Source organism: Drosophila pseudoobscura, chromosome X (assembly GCF_009870125.1).
Source record: "Drosophila pseudoobscura strain MV-25-SWS-2005 chromosome X, UCI_Dpse_MV25, whole genome shotgun sequence".
NCBI lineage: Eukaryota > Metazoa > Arthropoda > Insecta > Diptera > Drosophilidae > Drosophila > Drosophila pseudoobscura.
Genome location: NC_046683.1, coordinates 57189142 through 57207209, shown reverse-complemented (window position 1 = coordinate 57207209; position 18068 = coordinate 57189142). Strand labels below are relative to the sequence as shown.

The 18068-nt window shown below is 49.5% G+C and overlaps 9 protein-coding genes across 13 annotated transcripts in view; 5 read left to right on the top strand and 4 right to left on the bottom strand.

The window, feature by feature from the left end:
* The window catches only part of mwh (multiple wing hairs), a 34181-nt gene that overhangs the window by 14147 nt on the left and 1966 nt on the right, over window positions 1-18068 (top strand). For 2 of the 5 annotated variants that reach the window (XM_015188098.2, XM_015188097.2), the window contains 5 exons: window positions 16669-16963; window positions 17030-17205; window positions 17270-17383; window positions 17445-17633; window positions 17696-18028. In XM_015188098.2, the coding sequence (XP_015043584.2) occupies window positions 16669-16963; window positions 17030-17205; window positions 17270-17383; window positions 17445-17633; window positions 17696-18028 (1107 nt within the window). Of the gene's footprint in view, window positions 1-8132; window positions 8236-16436; window positions 16493-16668; window positions 16964-17029; window positions 17206-17269; window positions 17384-17444; window positions 17634-17695; window positions 18029-18068 lie in introns of those variants that run through there. The other 3 variants (XM_001352430.4, XM_033381564.1, XM_033381563.1) reach the window with 3 other exon arrangements.
* Window positions 290-4545, top strand: LOC6899950 (lysozyme D-like). Its single transcript, XM_002135282.3, has 2 exons — window positions 290-335; window positions 4086-4545. The coding sequence occupies exons 1-2, from the start codon at window positions 330-332 to the stop codon at window positions 4500-4502; spliced, it is 423 nt and encodes a 140-aa protein (XP_002135318.2). The 5' UTR covers window positions 290-329; the 3' UTR covers window positions 4503-4545.
* Window positions 294-795, top strand: LOC6899952 (lysozyme D-like). The gene has a single exon (XM_002135284.3). The coding sequence runs from the start codon at window positions 330-332 to the stop codon at window positions 750-752; it is 423 nt and encodes a 140-aa protein (XP_002135320.3). The 5' UTR covers window positions 294-329; the 3' UTR covers window positions 753-795.
* Window positions 1611-2101, bottom strand: LOC6899951 (lysozyme D-like). The gene has a single exon (XM_002135283.3). The coding sequence runs from the start codon at window positions 2075-2077 to the stop codon at window positions 1655-1657; it is 423 nt and encodes a 140-aa protein (XP_002135319.3). The 5' UTR covers window positions 2078-2101; the 3' UTR covers window positions 1611-1654.
* Window positions 4026-6471, top strand: LOC6899949 (lysozyme B). The gene is made up of 2 exons (XM_002135281.3): window positions 4026-4085; window positions 6032-6471. Exons 1-2 carry the CDS (start codon window positions 4080-4082, stop codon window positions 6446-6448), a joined length of 423 nt encoding a protein of 140 aa, XP_002135317.2. The 5' UTR covers window positions 4026-4079; the 3' UTR covers window positions 6449-6471.
* Window positions 10319-10891, bottom strand: LOC6899948 (lysozyme P-like). The gene has a single exon (XM_002135280.3). The coding sequence runs from the start codon at window positions 10845-10847 to the stop codon at window positions 10422-10424; it is 426 nt and encodes a 141-aa protein (XP_002135316.2). The 5' UTR covers window positions 10848-10891; the 3' UTR covers window positions 10319-10421.
* Window positions 12032-12591, bottom strand: LOC6899947 (lysozyme B-like). Its single transcript, XM_002135279.3, has one exon. The coding sequence runs from the start codon at window positions 12543-12545 to the stop codon at window positions 12105-12107; it is 441 nt and encodes a 146-aa protein (XP_002135315.1). The 5' UTR covers window positions 12546-12591; the 3' UTR covers window positions 12032-12104.
* LOC6899946 (lysozyme E-like) lies at window positions 12714-13257 on the bottom strand. The gene has a single exon (XM_002135278.3). The coding sequence runs from the start codon at window positions 13216-13218 to the stop codon at window positions 12784-12786; it is 435 nt and encodes a 144-aa protein (XP_002135314.1). The 5' UTR covers window positions 13219-13257; the 3' UTR covers window positions 12714-12783.
* LysS (Lysozyme S) lies at window positions 14905-15434 on the top strand. Its single transcript, XM_001352431.4, has one exon. It carries the CDS (start codon window positions 14948-14950, stop codon window positions 15371-15373), a length of 426 nt encoding a protein of 141 aa, XP_001352467.1. The 5' UTR covers window positions 14905-14947; the 3' UTR covers window positions 15374-15434.

Below are 18068 nucleotides of genomic sequence, written 5' to 3'. Positions count from 1 at the left end.
TCAGAACAGGTGAATGCGGAGTGGCGGCGGACCTGCGTCAGATCCACCGCCAGGGGATTCACAATCGAATTTCGGTAAAGCTCCCACTCCGCCATTCATATTATCGAAATTATCAATGAAATTATCAATATGGTCCGATTTGCACACTCGAATCTTTTGCGAAGAGTCAAGATTACCCCGCCGCATAATGCCATATGCCCATCAGATATCCACGGAACTACTCAAAGATAACCCTCCTCGGGCTCGGGCAGATAGTACTCCGGCCCTCCGGCTATAAAAGCTCGATCCCCGCCACCATTCGACATCAGTTTCCAATAATTGAAATCATCATGAAGGCTTTCATCGTTCTGGTTGCCCTGGCTCTGGCCGCTCCCGCTTTCGGTCGCACCATGGACCGTTGCTCCCTGGCCCGCGAGATGTCCGACCTGGGCGTCCCCCGCGATCAGCTGGCCCGCTGGACCTGCATTGCCGAGCACGAGTCCTCCTACCGCACCGGAGTGGTCGGACCCGAGAACTACAACGGCTCCAACGACTACGGCATCTTCCAGATCAACGACTACTACTGGTGCGCTCCCCCCAGCGGTCGCTTCTCCTACAACGAGTGCGGCCTGAGCTGCAACAACCTGTTGACCGACGACATCACCAACTCCGTGCGTTGCGCCCAGAAGGTCCTCTCCCAGCAGGGATGGTCCGCCTGGTCCACCTGGAAGTACTGCGACGGCTCCCTGCCCTCCATCAACGACTGCTTCTAAGCTCTGATTTCGACCCCTGAATAAAATGATTGCATAAAACGAATATGTATGATGTCTCCTCCATTGCTATTCCTGAATCTTCAGAGAAGTTTCTCTTTTTCTGTGGCTGCAATTATTGATTGATTGGATTGATTCGTTTGGTGGCGAGCCTTTTCTCTGGCCAAATCACTTTCTAATCCAATGAATAGAATATGGATTCTCTAATCTAATAGATACTGTCGCCCTATCTTATGGCCATAAATATGCGAAGCGCGAATTTAGAAACTTTTGCAAGACAAAACACCCATCAAATGAATTCGGCTGCCTTTCTGCGTCTTTTCTCCGATAGAAAGTAAGGCCGCCCCACGAGTTAAAGCCACAAGTGACAGCGCGGGTTAAACGCCAAATGGTAACCACCAAACGCAAACCCAAACCCAAATCCAAACCCAAACCCAAAGACATATTCATTATAACTCCATTGAGCATCCATTGAGGCTGGGACCTGGTCGAAACGGAGGCCTGAACCAGTCAAACAGGTGCCTCTTGAGCGCAGAACTCGTCAATGAGTCTATATTTAAATAAATAAAATAAGAAACATAAAAAACGTCAAGAGAATTATGAAAACATCCGTCTTGAATCAGCCACAAGACACCGTCAAACGTCCGATGTCCGACGTCCAAGCCTCCTCTGAAGACAAAATAATGTCAAATCGATTATACAAAATGGGATTCGGCGCCCAGGGCCTCCCCGAAATTGTGCACACGATATGCGATTATTAGTCGATTGGCATCTCAGTGCCCAGGGTTGTTATTATTTTCACTGTAATCGAGAGATTTCGATGGCATGGTGGGAGAAAGTGTGGCCACAAAACAACGCAAATTATCTGTCAAACATTGTATTTATTTCGAATCAAAAGCCGGAGCTTAGAAGCAGTCGTTGATGGAGGGCAGGGAGCCGTCGCAGTACTTCCAGGTGGACCAGGCGGACCATCCCTGCTGGGAGAGGACCTTCTGGGCGCAACGCACGGAGTGCTCGATGTTGTCGGTCAACAGGGCATTGCAGCTCAGGCCGCACTCGTTGTAGGAGAAGCGACCGCTGGGGGGAGCGCACCAGTAGTAGTCGTTGATCTGGAAGATGCCGTAGTCGTTGGAGCCGTTGTAGTTCTCGGGTCCGACCACTCCGGTGCGGTAGGAGGACTCGTGCTCGGCAATGCAGGTCCAGCGGGCCAGCTGATCGCGGGGGACGCCCAGGTCGGACATCTCGCGAGCCAAGGAGCAACGGTCCATGGTGCGACCGAAAGCGGGAGCGGCCAGAGCCAGGGCAACCAGAACGATGAAAGCCTTCATGATGATTTCAATTATTGGAAACTGATGTCGAAATGGAGAGTGTCGTGTGCTTTTATAGTCCGCAATTATCTCGATTTGCGCCATTTGTGGAGTACTATCTCGAGTGTGGTCCTATCGGAACTTGAAGCTAAAGAGGCGTCTAGTAAAATTAATCACACTATCGCCACTCAAGTGGGGCCCTTAATCGTGCGATCCTCCAAATGTCGCGACAGCTAAAGAAAAAGCATCAGGGGCCAAGATTAGCCTCATCTTTGTCGGGGGTTTTTGGGGCACAAGGTATTAATTTTTTGTTAAGTTAAACGTTTGCTCTTCAAGCCATTAACCTTGTTAGCATCCCCTCCGTCTCCGCTGGGCAATTACTGCCGCTGCAGTGGGCAGATGTGGCACGGAGTACACGAGCGGCGCAGCTCTGCTTCCGACTTTAGGTCCAACTCGGGCTCCACTTTTGAGTACTTGAGTGAGACCTTTGGTGGAAGAAGAACTCCTCTGTTTGGGCTATGGCTTGTAACGGGCATGCGTTCGATCGTAAAACCACTGACTCGACAACGAGCCCCCAAGGCTACCACACATCATCAACTTCCACATCAACATCAACATGAACATCATCACAAAGCGCCAAGAGGCAAGAGCGGAGAGCCAAGAGCTGTGCTGCACATTGCTTTCCCAATGGATGGATTGGGCGGAGGAGGTAGACTCTAACGCCAACTCCAGCTGTAACTCTGACTCTGACTAACGATACAACCACAAGTATGCAAACGACAGAGAGCCTCAGCTGTTGTTACATTAACCCCATTCGAGTGTAAGACTTTTGAGGAGGCGTTCAGACAAACAGTCGGACGGGACGGGACGGGACTGTGCATTGCTGGGTAGCGGTATTCCCGGGGCCTGAGGCCTGAGGCATGCGGCCTGGCCCGCCATTCGAAAAGACCCCGAGGAGGGGTTCGACCACAGATTTCCACACAGGTGAGGCGGAGTGCTTCTTTTTGGGATGTATCTATATGTATCTCCCCGACTACGACACTACGACTCTGCCAAGAAAGTTGTTAACCTTTCGCATGTGGCGTGCGGTTAACAGCAAAGACAAATGACAAAAGGCTACTGTAAAAGCAGTCGAGAGATGAAGATTGGAGACTGGAGATGGGGAGATGGGAGATGGAAGACGCCCGATGAAAGATGGAATAGCTATTAGACAAAGTTGTTTTCAAGTTTCAAGTTGAGGCCTTTGAAGCGTGACCCTCTTTGAGCCCCCCATGAATTAAAGATGAATTCACGATATTAATGATAATTTGTGAACATTCGAGGAGAGCCTTCTCATCGCCAATGAGTGGCCGATTCTTTTGAAGGCGAAGAAAGAATGTTTCTCACTTTTACTTTTTGTTTCGCTGATTTATCGACGACTCCACTCCACCGACTTCACAGTCATCCCCAAAAGTGTGTCATCTAACAGTTGATTCTCCAAGAAGAGAAGAGAATCTCCAATAGACCAACACACAAGAGCAGACCAGACCAGACCTCATTGCCTATGCATGAGGCATGAGGCATGAGGCATGGGGTCGCTCTCAAAGTGGTGTCCCCTTGGAGGCCCAGGCCAATTAGGCAAAGCATCATTTCCCCCTCAAGAATCCACTAATTATCGTTCGAACTTTCGGAAAAAGCAAACCACTGTTAGAATAATGGCCAAGAAAAGTTCTTCTACTTTCAAACGGTTCTCGAATCGGAGATGCGATCGAAGCCAATTACCGAACGGCCAACGTCAGTGGTTCGATATTTGTAAACAAACATTTCAGATTAAAACTGATTGATCAATCGCGTTTCGGCAACGGTCATATCGCAGCCGCAGACCAATTGACGGCAGCCCCAATGTGCCTTATCGCCCTACCGTCACGGCCCTCCTCCTCGAGTGGCTAGATAAGGCGACAGCCCTGGGAAAAGTGCTATAAAAACGCCAATTGCGAGGACCTCATCATCAGTTTACTACCGTATTCCGAACCAACAAAACAAAATGAAGGCTTTCATCGTTCTGGTTGCCCTGGCTCTGGCCGCTCCCGCTTTCGGTCGCACTATGGACCGTTGCTCCTTGGCCCGCGAGATGTCCGACCTGGGCGTCCCCCGCGATCAGCTGGCCCGCTGGACCTGCATTGCCGAGCACGAGAGCTCCTACCGCACCGGAGTGGTCGGACCCGAGAACTACAACGGCTCCAACGACTACGGCATCTTCCAGATCAACGACTACTACTGGTGCGCTCCCCCCAGCGGTCGCTTCTCCTACAACGAGTGCGGCCTGAGCTGCAACAACCTGTTGACCGACGACATCACCAACTCCGTGCGTTGCGCCCAGAAGGTCCTCTCCCAGCAGGGATGGTCCGCCTGGTCCACCTGGAAGTACTGCGACGGCTCCCTGCCCTCCATCAACGACTGCTTCTAAGCTCTGATTTCGACCCCTGAATAAAATGATTGCAAAAAACGAATATCTGTTGAATTCTGTGACACTTTTGAATAGAAGAAGTTTCTCTTTGGAGTCTCTGAATCCGATGGCTGTTCCTCTTGATTCATATTGATGGGGTTGATGGTTTCACTTTCTAATCACATGAATACGTATAGAACGATGCATATTCATGGGGGCCCGCTAATCTAGTTGATGGCTGATAGTGCCGCCATAAAAAGAAGAGCCAAACTAGAAATTTTTGCCAAAAGAAAAGCATAAATAAATCTAATTTGGGTTTTCTCCAGTAGAAAGTGACATCGATGCTTCGTCTGACGGACAAATGACAGCGGGGGTCAAAGTCAAGTAATTGCCCAACCCAGATCCAAAGACATATTCATTATAATTCCATCGAGCGGTGGGGGGGGCTGGTGTTCGAGGCCTGAGCACCAGTTGGTCGGGTGGCTTTGGCTTTTGTCAGCGCAGAATTCATTTAAATTCATAAAAACTCAAAGCAACTTCCGTCTTGGATCGCAGACAAGATTATGCCCGTGAAAAAATGTCAAATCGATTATAGAAATTGCTCAAAGCTAAAGGCCTCCTTGAAAATGTCCACCTTGTGGACACGAAATGGTATTATTTGTCGATTGGGAGCATTAACGGGGGGACCGTCATTGCACCCAGAGGAAAAAGGCACTGTAATATAATAATTCTAATACCTAAATTTAGATTTAAAAATGTATGCCAATAGATCTGCTTCGAGTGTGGAAATTGTAAATAGAAAAGTTTTCCACTTACATTTTCACATCCATACGAAAATCTTTGATTGAAATCTATTTAAATTAAATATTTTTATAGATTTAAATATTTAGAATATTTCAAGTACATTCATATTTAAATCAAAGAGAATTTTATCCTGCTTCCCTATGTCTGGCGAGAGGAAGCCAAATGGAAAACCTTAATTCTCCTCTCAAAAGTCTTTGATTCCAAATCAAACAGAGCAACAGTTTCAGAGTAGGCCTGCTGCTCAAGGATCTTTTTATTCGATATTTACGAGGGCCAAGAGATCTGTAAATGACAGCTGCATGACTAGATTCATTCCGAACAGAAGAACAGCCTGAAATCCAAGGCTCATTTCTGAAGAGTCTTCAGTCCTCCAAAAAATAAAACTAAAAAAAAAGACTGCGACCAAATGATCGATGAATGAAATAAGAAATATACATACCACGAATATCTAAAAGCACTTCAACCAAGAGAGATTGATTAGTACTACTGTATCCCATTACACACGTGCTGTCTGCCACAATACTATACTTTATCTTCAGCAATCACTCACTAGTCACTAATCAAAAGCGGCTTCAAAGTTTTCGGGGGATTTTTCTCTGAGATTCACATACACTCTTGCAGATAGGCCCTCCTGCCTATCGAAGGAACTACTTCAGATAACACTTCAGGGAGATATTTCGCCCTATAAAAGCGCAAACCTTCGTGCCATTCGACATCAGTTTCTTCTGTAAATTCTCAACATGAAGGCTTTCATCGTTCTGGTTGCCCTGGCTCTGGCCGCTCCCGCTTTCGGTCGCACCATGGACCGTTGCTCCTTGGCCCGCGAGATGTCCGACCTGGGCGTCCCCCGCGATCAGCTGGCCCGCTGGACCTGCATTGCCGAGCACGAGTCCTCCTACCGCACCGGAGTGGTCGGACCCGAGAACTACAACGGCTCCAACGACTACGGCATCTTCCAGATCAACGACTACTACTGGTGCGCTCCCCCCACCGGTCGCTTCTCCTACAACGAGTGCGGCCTGAGCTGCAATGCCCTGTTGACCGACAACATCGAGCACTCCGTGCGTTGCGCCCAGAAGGTCCTCTCCCAGCAGGGATGGTCCGCCTGGTCCACCTGGCACTACTGCAGCGGATGGCTGCCATCCATCGATGAGTGCTTCTAAGAAGCAGTCTGTTTCCCCTGCCGATCTGTTGCATTCCCATTCAATAAACTATGATTGTAAACTGATGTTTGTTCTGGCTGTTGTGTGGCTCCGAGCGTGTGCTCGCCTGCTCCCAGTGTCCGTCTGTCTGCAGACACTTTCTAAATGGAAGAAATGGGAGAAATGAGAAGAAAGAAAGGCCAAGAAAGAATCGATCGCAGCTTCCCTTCTAGTCGTTCGAGACTTGGCATGGCATGGCGTGGCATGGCCTGGCCCATGGGCCGTTCGTTGACGTTGGACCGGTCAATGAATTCTTAATGTGGCGGCCATCGGCAGGGCGGGGGGCAATAAATTACACAAGTGACCGCCGCCGTCGCTCAGGCTGGTGATAAATGTACATAAAGTGGGCTCCAGCTCCACATCTTAGAACGGCAAAGGCAACGGGAACGGGAACTGTGGAGCTCTGTTCAAAGGAAGTGGAAACGCAAGACCCTCTTCGGGAGGCACGCATCGATCGGCTGGGGAGAGAGAGATCGAGAACGTGGGGCAGGGGGGGAGGCCTAAAACAAAGCAGGAAACCAAAGACCGGAAAATTACACCATTCCAGGGAAAGAGGAAAGAGGAGATGGTAGACGAAGACCCCTGCCTGTGTCCAACCAAAGTGCCTGCCTGATGCCCCTCTCGAGTGTTTCCTATAATCTGAAGACATTAGCACAACTCCAGCTCCAGCTCCAGCACCAACTACAGCACCACAAGTGGAAATGCATAAGTAATTGTCTTCGGGCGTCGGGGTTGGGGTTCGGCGCCCTCTGGCTGCGACATTGCGTGGGTCAGACCCAAAGACAATTGGATGGAAATGGAATGATGGCAGTGGAAGTCGCTCTACCGTAAAGTTATGATGGTCCAGAGATACTTGTACTCGTACTCGTACTCGTAGTCGTGGTCGTAACAATGTAGCGTTGGAACCACACTTACCGCAATGAGAGGGACAGAATGAGGGGCCATAGGTTCGGGTTTACACTTGGTTTGTGGCAGATCTAATTGGTTTCCAAGGAGGAGGAGTAGATGACAGGCAGCTGGAGGAGGAGGGGGACGAATAGGGAATAGGCTGATGGTTGGCTGGTCGGATGGGAAAGAGGTTACTGCAGAATGGAGAGCCCAAGAAAAGGTTCTGAAGCGGTAGATCTGATGTTTTGTTAGGTGGAAGTTCCTCAGACATCACATCACATGACACGATCTCTATTTCGTAAGAGAAACGATTAGCAGGAAACGATCCTAAGGGAAACAGATTGACAGATCGAAAACTCAAGAAAAGTTCTGGAAGAACAAAAAAAGAATGACTCGCAGCAAGTGCCTCTCCATTCATTTGCCACATTAATCGGTTCTAGCTATTCTTGTGATTTAGATTCCAGATTAAAGGGTCGCATAATTAAATTATCACAAAAAAAACGAAGCGAGCCACTCCTCGAAGCGAATCTTTCGAGTATTTTCTGGTTCTTTTCCACTTGGAATATGCACACGGACACGGACACACACGGAACGGGGCTGATCTGATCTGATGCCACACACAAATTGAACGAATCGCATAGGTGTGATAGCTGATAGCGAAAGGGGGTTTACTTTTATCAATAGACACGCGTTCCACCGCGGACGGGAGGGTCGGCTGTCTAAACCCTCGAATGAAAAGTCAAAGTCTGAACGGCAGTATGGTTCCAGAATCAGCGGCGTGTGGAGGGGTCGCTTGAGTGGATCCGCTACGAAAGTTCTGCGGAGAAAGATCTCCGCTGAAGGATCTGGTTACGCGGTGGGTGAGTCTCTGTCTTTGTCTCTGTCTTTGTTGTTCTGTTCTCCCTGATGCTCAGGCATTACAATCCCTAGGGAATGAATATTGTATTACTGCTTTTTCCACCCGGTTACATTGACATGATCTTCAGCGGCCATGACACAGAGCCACCCGTGGCTTGGCCTTTTCTTTCGGCATCAATTACCCGAATGCCAGTACCAGTACCACTCTGCCCCACAAATTCGACTCACAAATTATAGACATTTCTTCCTCGTCCCTCGTCACTCCTCCCCTTCCTCCCCTCCTCCAAAAAAGCCACCAAAAACGCAACTGTGTCAAATGGCAAGCTCCAGAGACCAGGCCAGAGCAGGCCAGAGCAGGCCAGAGCAGACCAGAGACCCCGCGCTGTGATATTGTTTCAACAACCTTAAACCTTAATTATTATATTTGACAGCTGCTGGAGCTGTGGCTATATTTCTCTCTTGAAATATAACCCCGGGGCCCTCCAGTGCTCAATCTGTAGCAAGCAAATCCCCAGTGAAAACACTATAATGAGCGTTGGAAAAGCGTCTTTCCCAAAAAACGTAAAAACGAAAAAAGCGACGAAGAAACGTATTTTAATTTAGAGTCAAGCGCGAGGCCGTCAAGCATGACAGTCGACAATCAAAAAGAAGATGACAAAAGTCGGGGATGGGCGACGTGATGCGATGCGATGCGATCCGATCTCGGAGCATAGCTCAAGGGAGCTCTGACAGCCTTGGGAAAATTCAGAGGAAATCTCCATGGAGAGATCTCTGACAGCAGCACCTGAAAAGTGGCCACATTTCTTTCGGGCTTCGGGCTTCGGGCTTAGGGCTTCGGGCTGAGCGTTTGCTTTGTTGGTTGCTAAATTCTCCTAATAGTCTTATCTTTCGAGTGCGAAATGCGAATGCAAATGGGGCTAAAGAAATGGAACTGCCATGAGAACTTTTTGTCAGGCGGTGACTTAATCTCTGGCATCACCTGGCATCTGGTGGCAGCTGGTGGCATGCCACACCACATCCGATGATGGTCTTGTGCAACACATCATCGCAGCGGGGCTGAATGGCTGAATGGAACATGGAACACACAATTTGGCAAGGTGTCGGCTCAACGAAACGAAGAGAAACTTTTACCATTTTCCACTTAAATTTCCTCCTTCTTTTTTATGGCTTTTGGAAGAGAACACCGCGATTGCGGACTGCTGACTGTGGATTGCGGGAAAGTTTTCTGGCTGCCTGCCTGCCTGCCAGAGAGCCACAGCGAGATGAGATGAGACGAGAAGAGAATCTGGGGGCCATGTGGCGGATAGGATTAAAGTGGATTCAGCACATCCATCATCAGTCAATCAATCAGCGATCAGCGTTCAGCGATCAGCGAACAGCGAACAGTCCAAAGAATGTCGTTCAACCCGCCTGCGGACACCCTTGAGAATAGCGCTACAAATTGATACATTAGGCTCGTACTCGTACTCGCACCCGTACCCGTACTCGTACCTGATTTTGCCCGCTTTAAGACAAGGCCCAAACCGCTGCTCAAAATGGCAAAGTTGATCTCCAACGATTAGCCCCAAAAGGCAATCCCATGGATACCCTACATCCATGTACATATCTGCCTGTATCTGCTATGTGCGAGTATGTACGAGTATCTCTGAATTGAAATTGTTTTCAATTGCCAACTAAAGTCCGTTGCCACTTGCGATGGCAGACATTAAAAGTTTTCCACTTAGGGGACCATCCATGATAAACCCCCTCGATAACGGGCGTCCAGTTTTCTTCATACGTAATTTGTTTTATGCTTGGAAATTAAATTAACTTGTTTTTTCAGTCACAGCCACAGCCACAGCCACAGCCCCGCGATCGAGTGCCGCGATTGAGGCTCTGGCTGTCTGCTGGCTGTTGGCCATAATGTCTAATAGATTTCATTCGCTTTTAGCCCGGTCCAACTGTCATAATGACACTGTTATGTGTGGGCCATTATGTATATATAAAATTTCACTTTTTACAGCCAAAAAGGAGGCTCTCTCAGCGCTGATTTTCTGCGACAGTTTTGCAATGGTCCCCCCTCACCCTCCCCGAAAAGAGCACGAGTCCCTCATTAAGAGAAATCTTTATTGGTTGTTCAATCCTCGAGGATTTATATAATTATTTTACATAAGTATATGCATGCACGATATTTGAAACATTTGGGACATTAGAAACAGTTGTCGATCGATGGCAGCGAGCCAGTGCACCCTGGCCAAGCGGACCAGCCCTGCTTCTCCAGGATCTTCTTGGCACAGAGCACGGAGTGGGTAATGTCATCTTCCAAGAAGGCCTCACACTTCACCTTGCACTCGACCTCCCTGGCAGCCTGATCCTTCGAATAGCACCAATACTCATTGCTGATCTGGAAGATCCCGTAATTCCGGAAGCCCTTATCATTCGTGGGGCTCACCGCGTCGGTGTGGAAGTTGCTCTGATTGTCGGCGATGCAGGCCCAGCGGGCCAGCTGATCCCGGGGAACACGATGGTTGGCCATCTCTCGGGCCAAGGAGCAGCGATCCATGGTGCGGGTGGCCAGGATGCCAGGAGCAAGGCAGGCCACAATCAGGGCACAGATCAGTAGCGAAGCTCTCATTTTAGAAACGTTTATTGTTCGACTTGTAAACTGATTGACTGACGATCCAAGTCAGGGAGTATTTATACTCAACGTGGATGAAAAGAACCAAGAAGATTATATATGGGCAGATATTTTCTTGGAATCACTGGACAAATATGTGCAGTCCCTATGATATCTAATCATCGAGGGGGATAAGAAATCAACAAAAGCACATCGCGATGCACACCATATACATGCCTTTGTTATTGTAATTTTCTCAGAAAAATGTGTAAAAACATCACAGAAATATGTGTATTGGATAAATCCTAAGTATATGTCGGAGATTGCAAAATGTAGGGTAAGAAAACGTCTAGCAAGAAACTGAAACAAATAGAATAATGTCCGTTCCGTTACTTCCATGCTTTACACGACAAGTTCCGTATTTGCTGGGAGCGCCGCACAGTGGCACCACAGCCGAAGAAAAGGTGGCAACAGTTACCCATGAATACACTCATCTGGTAGAGAATTTGTAGTCTAGGAGATGCGAGAGCATTCACAGTTGAACGTTTTTTCGGCGAGCAGCTGCTCACTCAATTTGGATCCACAAACTGCATCTTTAAGGTAGAATCGAAAGTAGATTATACTATATGGTATTTATCTTTTTAGTCTCTCTTATTAGGTGTACTCACTGTTATCAATATTCAGCAAAGAAAACTGGTCTGTTGCAAAACACCTAATTTTTGGGCTATTTTCCAACCTTGACTTAACTTTTAGAAAAACTACCCCGATGTTTCCCTCGGACGAATATATTATTATACCCAAAACTTAAAATGAGTAAAGGGGTATATATTTATTTTGTAGTGAAAGTGAACGTTTCCCAGAAGGAAACATTTCGGACCTCAACAAGCTGAAAAGCCCGCAGGTCCCACTGTGCGACGCCTCAGCCGGCGCTCAGTGTCTCGCAGCATTGTTGTTTTTGCCGAGAGAGGGCTTGAAGAAGGACAGAGGGACAGAAGGAATGACTAAGAGAGCACTGGCTAGAGATCGACTGATGATCACGAGATACGATAGTGGCTGTGACTCAATTCGCACCCGAGGTGCGAGACGAGGTACAATGAGAAAAGCAATAACTTTGTAGCCAAAAAGACTTTCAGTTTCTGCTTTTCCGGAAGCAACAGATTTGCCAATGGTGTTTCCTCCAGAAGACAAGAAAAGAGCACAAGTCCCACTTGAAGAGAATTCTTTATTACATTGTGAGAGGATTTACAAAAAGGGTTTATAATATATGTATGTATATTAGTAAGCTGGGAAGCAGTCGTCGATTGAGGGCAGATTGCCACTGCAGTAGTGCCACACGGCCCAGGCGCCCCATCCCTGCATGGCGAGCACCTTTTGGGCGCATCTCACGGATTCGGTGATGGTGTTGGAGAGGAGGGCATTGCAGCTCATGTCGCACTGGTTGTGGGAGAAGCGACCGCTGGGGGGAGCGCACCAGTAGTAGTCGTTGATCTGGAAGATTCCGTAGGCCTGGTAGCCGTCCGAGTTGGGTGGCCCCACCACATCGGTGCGGTAGGAGCTCTCGTGGTCGGCGATGCAGGCCCAGCGGGCCAGCTGATCCTTTGGAACGCCCAACCTGAACATCTCTTGGGCCAAGAGGCAGCGATCCATGGTGCGGGCCAGGATGGCAGGTGCGAGTCCGGCCAGAGCCAGGAAACAGATCACTAGAAAAGTTTTCATTGTAGGAATGGTTGTGGTTGCTTGTTTCAACTGAGGATTGGTTCTACAGTCGGGGAGTATTTATACGCAGAAGAAATAATAACATTGTGTGCCCTTTCCAGGACGTATCGCAACCTATGCGATAAGCAATCACATGAACAGATATACTGGTGTGTAGAAATCAGGTGATTCACGATATCAAGAGTCTGTGGTAATTCCTTTATTGGACTACGAGCAAAATATGAAAAGATTACGATTCTCAGAAGCAATTATTGATTGATGGCAGGGACCCGCTGCAGTACTTCCAGGTGGACCAGGCGGACCATCCCTGCTGGGAGAGCACCTTCTGGGCACATCTCACGGACTTGGTGATGTCATCGGTCAACAGGGAGTTGCAGCTGAGGCCGCACTCGTTGTAGGAGAAGCGACCGCTGGGAGGAGCGCACCAGTAGTAGTTGTTGATCTGGAAGATCCCGTAGTCGTTGGAGCCATCGGAATTGGCAGGACCCACCACCCAGGTGCGGTAGTCGCTCTCGTGCTGGGCAATGCAGGCCCAGCGGGCCAGCTGATCCCGTGGCACCCCCAAATTGGACATCTCCCTGGCCAGGGTGCAGCGGTCCATGGTGCGTGCCGCATGGGAGGCAGATGCAAGGCAGGCCACCACCAAGGCGCCGATCACTAGAAAAGTTCTCATTCTGATCAAAAGTGAAGTGAAACCTTCCCTTGCGGGGGAGTATTTATAGCCAGGGGACTAGAACACCTACTGCTCTGCAGTTGAGTCAATATCTAAGCAAGCAATTCATTCGGCGAGTGTTTGCCAGTAATTACAAGTTCAAATATTGGCATTTTCCGGGGAGAAAGCACGTCGTTCTAAGAGCTCTGTTGTTAGAGCTAATGTTGTAATATGAGCCCATCTCTATCATACTCGTATTCTAGGGTAAATCTCCCTCTGAAATGGTGTCGTAGGCCCCCCTGTCTTATCGCTTTGTTCATGCAGATATTCTATTCGCCCACTCAATCAATTCTACAAATCATAAAATACAAATTATACAAAAAATTCAATCTTAAAAGTGCGGAAGCACTTGGGGCATTCGCTCGATAAGGCAGGCGGCGCGTTCCACTCGATCTACAGGTAGCCCCAATCTTAGGTACTGTGCGTACTGTGGGGGGCCTTGCCTGGGCTGGGCTGGACTGGACTGGGCTGGGCTGGGCCTTCATCCATCCACAAGCTATTCGAAATATTTATCTATAATAAGAGTGCGATTGTGGCTCTGATGGCATTGTCTTCTGTGGAGCTTTGTCTCTGTTCACGCAACCCGTGTGGCGTCGGCTGTTGCATGTCGATGGAAATTATTCATAGTTATTCATTGTGCGGCATCCCAGCGATTCCGAGTCTGGAAATTGCGAGGTATTTCTTTCAAAACGAACTCCCATCTGCCATCTTTTGCACGGGATCCCAAGTTTAATGTCCGACTGTGTGGAGTGTGGAGTATGGAGTGGAGTCTCATCGTTGAGGTTTTTTAATGGCCAAAACAGCTCCACTTGACTGCAGCTATTAGCCCCTATCCAACCCATCCAACCCATCCGACCCATCCGATCATCCGAATGGGGCTATCAATCATATGGATCACCATCACCAGTGGCAGTGGCAGCGGCAGCAGCAGCACCAGCTCTTGGCCAAGTAGTGCTCTTGGGCGGTGGCTCCATCTCCATCCCCATTCTGTACCTTTTTGGGGGCCATATCCAATGACTCTCTCGGGAGTACAATGAGCCCTTTCTAAGCAGCAGATCTCAAAGAAAAACCAACATCCATTCCATCGTCATTGTTGATATAACAACAATTATGCTAATCAGTCTTTGAGGGCGCGTCGTCGAGGTCTCTCTGCCTACCTTTGCCTCAGCCTCTGTCTCTGCCTCTGCCTTTCTCCTTGCGGATTTCAATGAACTTCAGCGACGAAACAATGACGAAATCAAGATTAGCAAATGGTTTTCAAGGTGTACAATGTACATACATACATATGTATATACTCATACGTACGAGCGTTATCTGCTGAAAGCTCTGGCAGCCAGAGTTCTGTACCTCAAGCCTAAAACTATGCCACATTCGGTGGGGCATAGACCTCTTCAACGAGCGACCACTCGTACGCCTCATGTGTCGCACGTTCTTGTCTTTTGATAAGACAAAAGTGAAGTTCTTTTGCTTTTGTTACTTGACCCATGTGCTTAAATATTTAAATGGATTTTTTTTAATTAAAAGACCACAGACACGAATCCCCTCGAGATCCGAATCTCCTTGGGCACTTGGAACTCAACAGCAATCCGATAGATAGGATAGACCCCCGCGGGGTAGACTTTTTCCATAAATACTGCGCACAGAACCAGAGGAAAGTCAAATAGTTTTCGTTTAGACGACAATCTGCAACATGAAGGCTTTCTTTGCTCTGGTGATCCTGGCCTGTGCCGCCGCTCCCGCCCTGTCCGGACGCACTCTGGACCGCTGCTCCCTGGCCAGGGAGATGTCCAACCTGGGCGTGCCCCGTGACCAGCTGGACAAGTGGACCTGCATTGCCCAGCACGAGAGCGACTACCGCACCTGGGTGGTGGGACCCGCCAATTCCGATGGCTCCAACGACTACGGAATCTTCCAGATCAACGATCTGTACTGGTGCCAGGCCGACGGACGCTTCTCCTACAACGAGTGCGGCCTGAGCTGCAATGCCCTGCTGACCGACGACATCACCAACTCCGTGCGTTGCGCCCAGAAGGTCCTCTCCCAGCAGGGATGGGGCGCCTGGGCCGTCTGGCACTACTGCAGCGGATGGCTGCCGTCCATCGATGAGTGCTTCTAAGCAAAATGGCAGACCTCGTTGAAACGCTTTGAAATAAAGGAAAATAACTTGAACACTTGAAGAGTGGAGAGTGGAGAGTGAATCCATTAGCCGGAGGCTGGAGGCTGGAGGCTGGGGATCTTGCTTATCGATTCCTGTTTTTGGAGCATACTCGGTGTCTCGTACATCGTTTCGTGATTTCAATTTGTGTCTTGGAAATTGATTTATGCAGATTTTCCATCGGATCTTTCAACACTTTTTGAGCGGCTGCTGCAGCGCCAGCGTCAGCGCCGGTGGGTTTCTCTCTTCAGTCGTCCACTGACATTGATCGAAGTGTTTTTGCTGCTGTTGCTGCTGTTGCTGCTGTGGGAACGAACAGCCAAATAGCCAGTCAGCCAGCCAGCCAGCCAGCCAGCCAGCCACTCAATAATCAAGACTCAAGCCTGGGGGCTGCCTCAGTGTCTGCGTCAGCCGTGTGTGTTCAGGGGCACAGGCACACCTGATGAAAGAATCCAATTGGTGGCACCTCCACTCCACTCCATCGAACGATCGATCGACTGAATGAATGAATGCCAATGCATCGATGGTACGTGACTGATTGATGGCTGATTGATGCACGTCATAATTCCCCGGCAATCGAATAGCAACAGACAATGCCAGTACGGGTATCAGTGGCATTTGCATTTGCATTTGCATAGCCACTCATTGGCTTGGCTTAACGGTGCCACATATTGTGGCAGCACAAATCACAACACAGCACAGCCACCCAGCAACGGTAACGGTATCTCCCAATGTCTCTCTTTTATGGGGATGGGGATGGGGATGGGGCGAGTGAAAGTGTGTGTCTTTCTTTTGGGCCGAAAATTAAATAACGAATCAACGAATGTCACAAATCAGAAATCATTCGATCGTTCGTTCGATCAGTGGATGGTTAGGAAACGGGCCCACAGCCCACATGCCACAACATACTCCTCCAGCGGGTATATCCAAGACACCTGTAAACCAGACTCCAATCTGCAGCGACTGCAACCTGTGGCAACCTGCGGCAACCTGTGGCAACCTGCCACAGAGACTAGATAACTCTTTTGCTTTAAATAGTCGTAGAAATATGTTCAATAAACTTAACGGCTTGTTTTTCCGGTGCGTTACGTGTTCCCAAAACCTATCCGCCCCATCCTCTATCCTCTATGCAATCCCCCCAACTGGCTCTGGGGATTATTTATAGTCCAATGTGAATGCAAATTCAAGTTCTTTGATGTGAGGCACGTACGAGTACATTAATTGACTCCACCCGATGGCTTTTCCGTTTATTGCAGTGACAGCTCAACGCTGCAGCGACACCGGCACCAACACCACCAGCAGCACCAGCAGCACAGGGGACACCTCGGGGGACACTCGTTCCAGATGGCTCCCAGTGTCTGCCACGACACTGCCTCGAAGATGGCACCGCCGCCACCCCCTGCGGCCGCTTCGAAGGCAGCTGCTGGCGGCAGCTCCAGCACCGCCTCGGGGACACAGAAATGCGGTGGCAGTAGCCTCAATGGATCTTTGGCCTCCTACAAGATGGCTGGCTCCGAACAGAGCTGGCCCCAGGCGCCGGTCTACAGCAAAGTGAGTGCTGCCCCTCCCCTGCACAAAACATACTTAAGATCTGTCTCTCTACTTCTCTAATGAAAGGAAAATCAACGACCACCGGTGTACAATCCCGAGGATTATGTGCTCTCGCTGCGAAAGTTCACCAAAGGAAGCAGTGCCTCGAAAATGAAGTCCATTTACGACGTCTGCACCACGCCCAGTGCCAAGGAGGAGACCTACAGATCCTCCACACTGCCAGCAAAGCATTCGGAATACAAGTAGGGATATAATCCTTCTCCATGCAGATACGATCTCCTACCATTTCCTTGCGATTCCTTGCAGATCTCCCATTCCTGCACCGCCGGAGAGCGACAGCGAGATGTCGCTCCGACAGTTTGGCTCCATCACGGATCTGCTGACCAAACTGAGGGCTGATCTAAGGGTATCCTTTCCCAGGTGAGGTGCTCTTCCCTCTACCACTTGCCTCATCCTCTAAGGCTCTTCTTCTTGCTTGCAGCTTCGTTCAAGAGTTCGTGGCCACGCCATCGGATGGGATTAGCCATCTCCTGGAGGTCCTGCGGGCCATCCAAATGGCGCAGGCGAGCAATGCCCCGGCCCCAGTGCCAGGAGCCAGCAATTCTCTGGCCATGTCCCGCAATCCGCAGAGCTACCAGCGCCGGGCACTGCTCGATGAGCTCTCCTGCCTGTAAGTCCCACCTCTCCCACGCAATCGGTAGTCCGTAATCCTTAATCGCTCTCCATTTACAGCCAATGCCTGAGCATCTGCTGCTCTCGATCGCTGGATGCCATAGCCCGTTTAGGGAACACGCCTGTGGGCCTCATGCCGCTTGCTTCCTCGGCCACGGGGCAGGGCATTCGTGCGCGGATCCTCGCGTTGCAGCTGCTGGCCTCCGCCTGCGACCGCCAGCCCTTTGGCAGTGGGAGTGGCAGCCAGAAGATCGCCACCGCGGGACACACAGCCGTCTCGGAGGCCATGTCCACGCTTCGATTGCGTTGCAGTGAACCCGTGCGCTTCCGCCTGCTGGTGGGGATCCTCAACAGCGGCGGGGGATCCGGGGAGCTCCAGTGTGCAGGTGTCAAGTGAGTAAAGCCATCAAATACCTGAAGATGAAGGTCTCCA

Excerpts from the sequence above, each read along its gene's own strand:
- LOC6899952 (XM_002135284.3), top strand. The coding sequence starts at position 330 with ATGAAGGCTTTCATCGTTCTGGTTGCCCTGGCTCTGGCCGCTCCCGCT.
- LOC6899951 (XM_002135283.3), bottom strand. The coding sequence starts at position 2,077 with ATGAAGGCTTTCATCGTTCTGGTTGCCCTGGCTCTGGCCGCTCCCGCT.
- LOC6899948 (XM_002135280.3), bottom strand. The coding sequence starts at position 10,847 with ATGAGAGCTTCGCTACTGATCTGTGCCCTGATTGTGGCCTGCCTTGCT.
- LOC6899947 (XM_002135279.3), bottom strand. The coding sequence starts at position 12,545 with ATGAAAACTTTTCTAGTGATCTGTTTCCTGGCTCTGGCCGGACTCGCA.
- LOC6899946 (XM_002135278.3), bottom strand. The coding sequence starts at position 13,218 with ATGAGAACTTTTCTAGTGATCGGCGCCTTGGTGGTGGCCTGCCTTGCA.
- LysS (XM_001352431.4), top strand. The coding sequence starts at position 14,948 with ATGAAGGCTTTCTTTGCTCTGGTGATCCTGGCCTGTGCCGCCGCTCCC.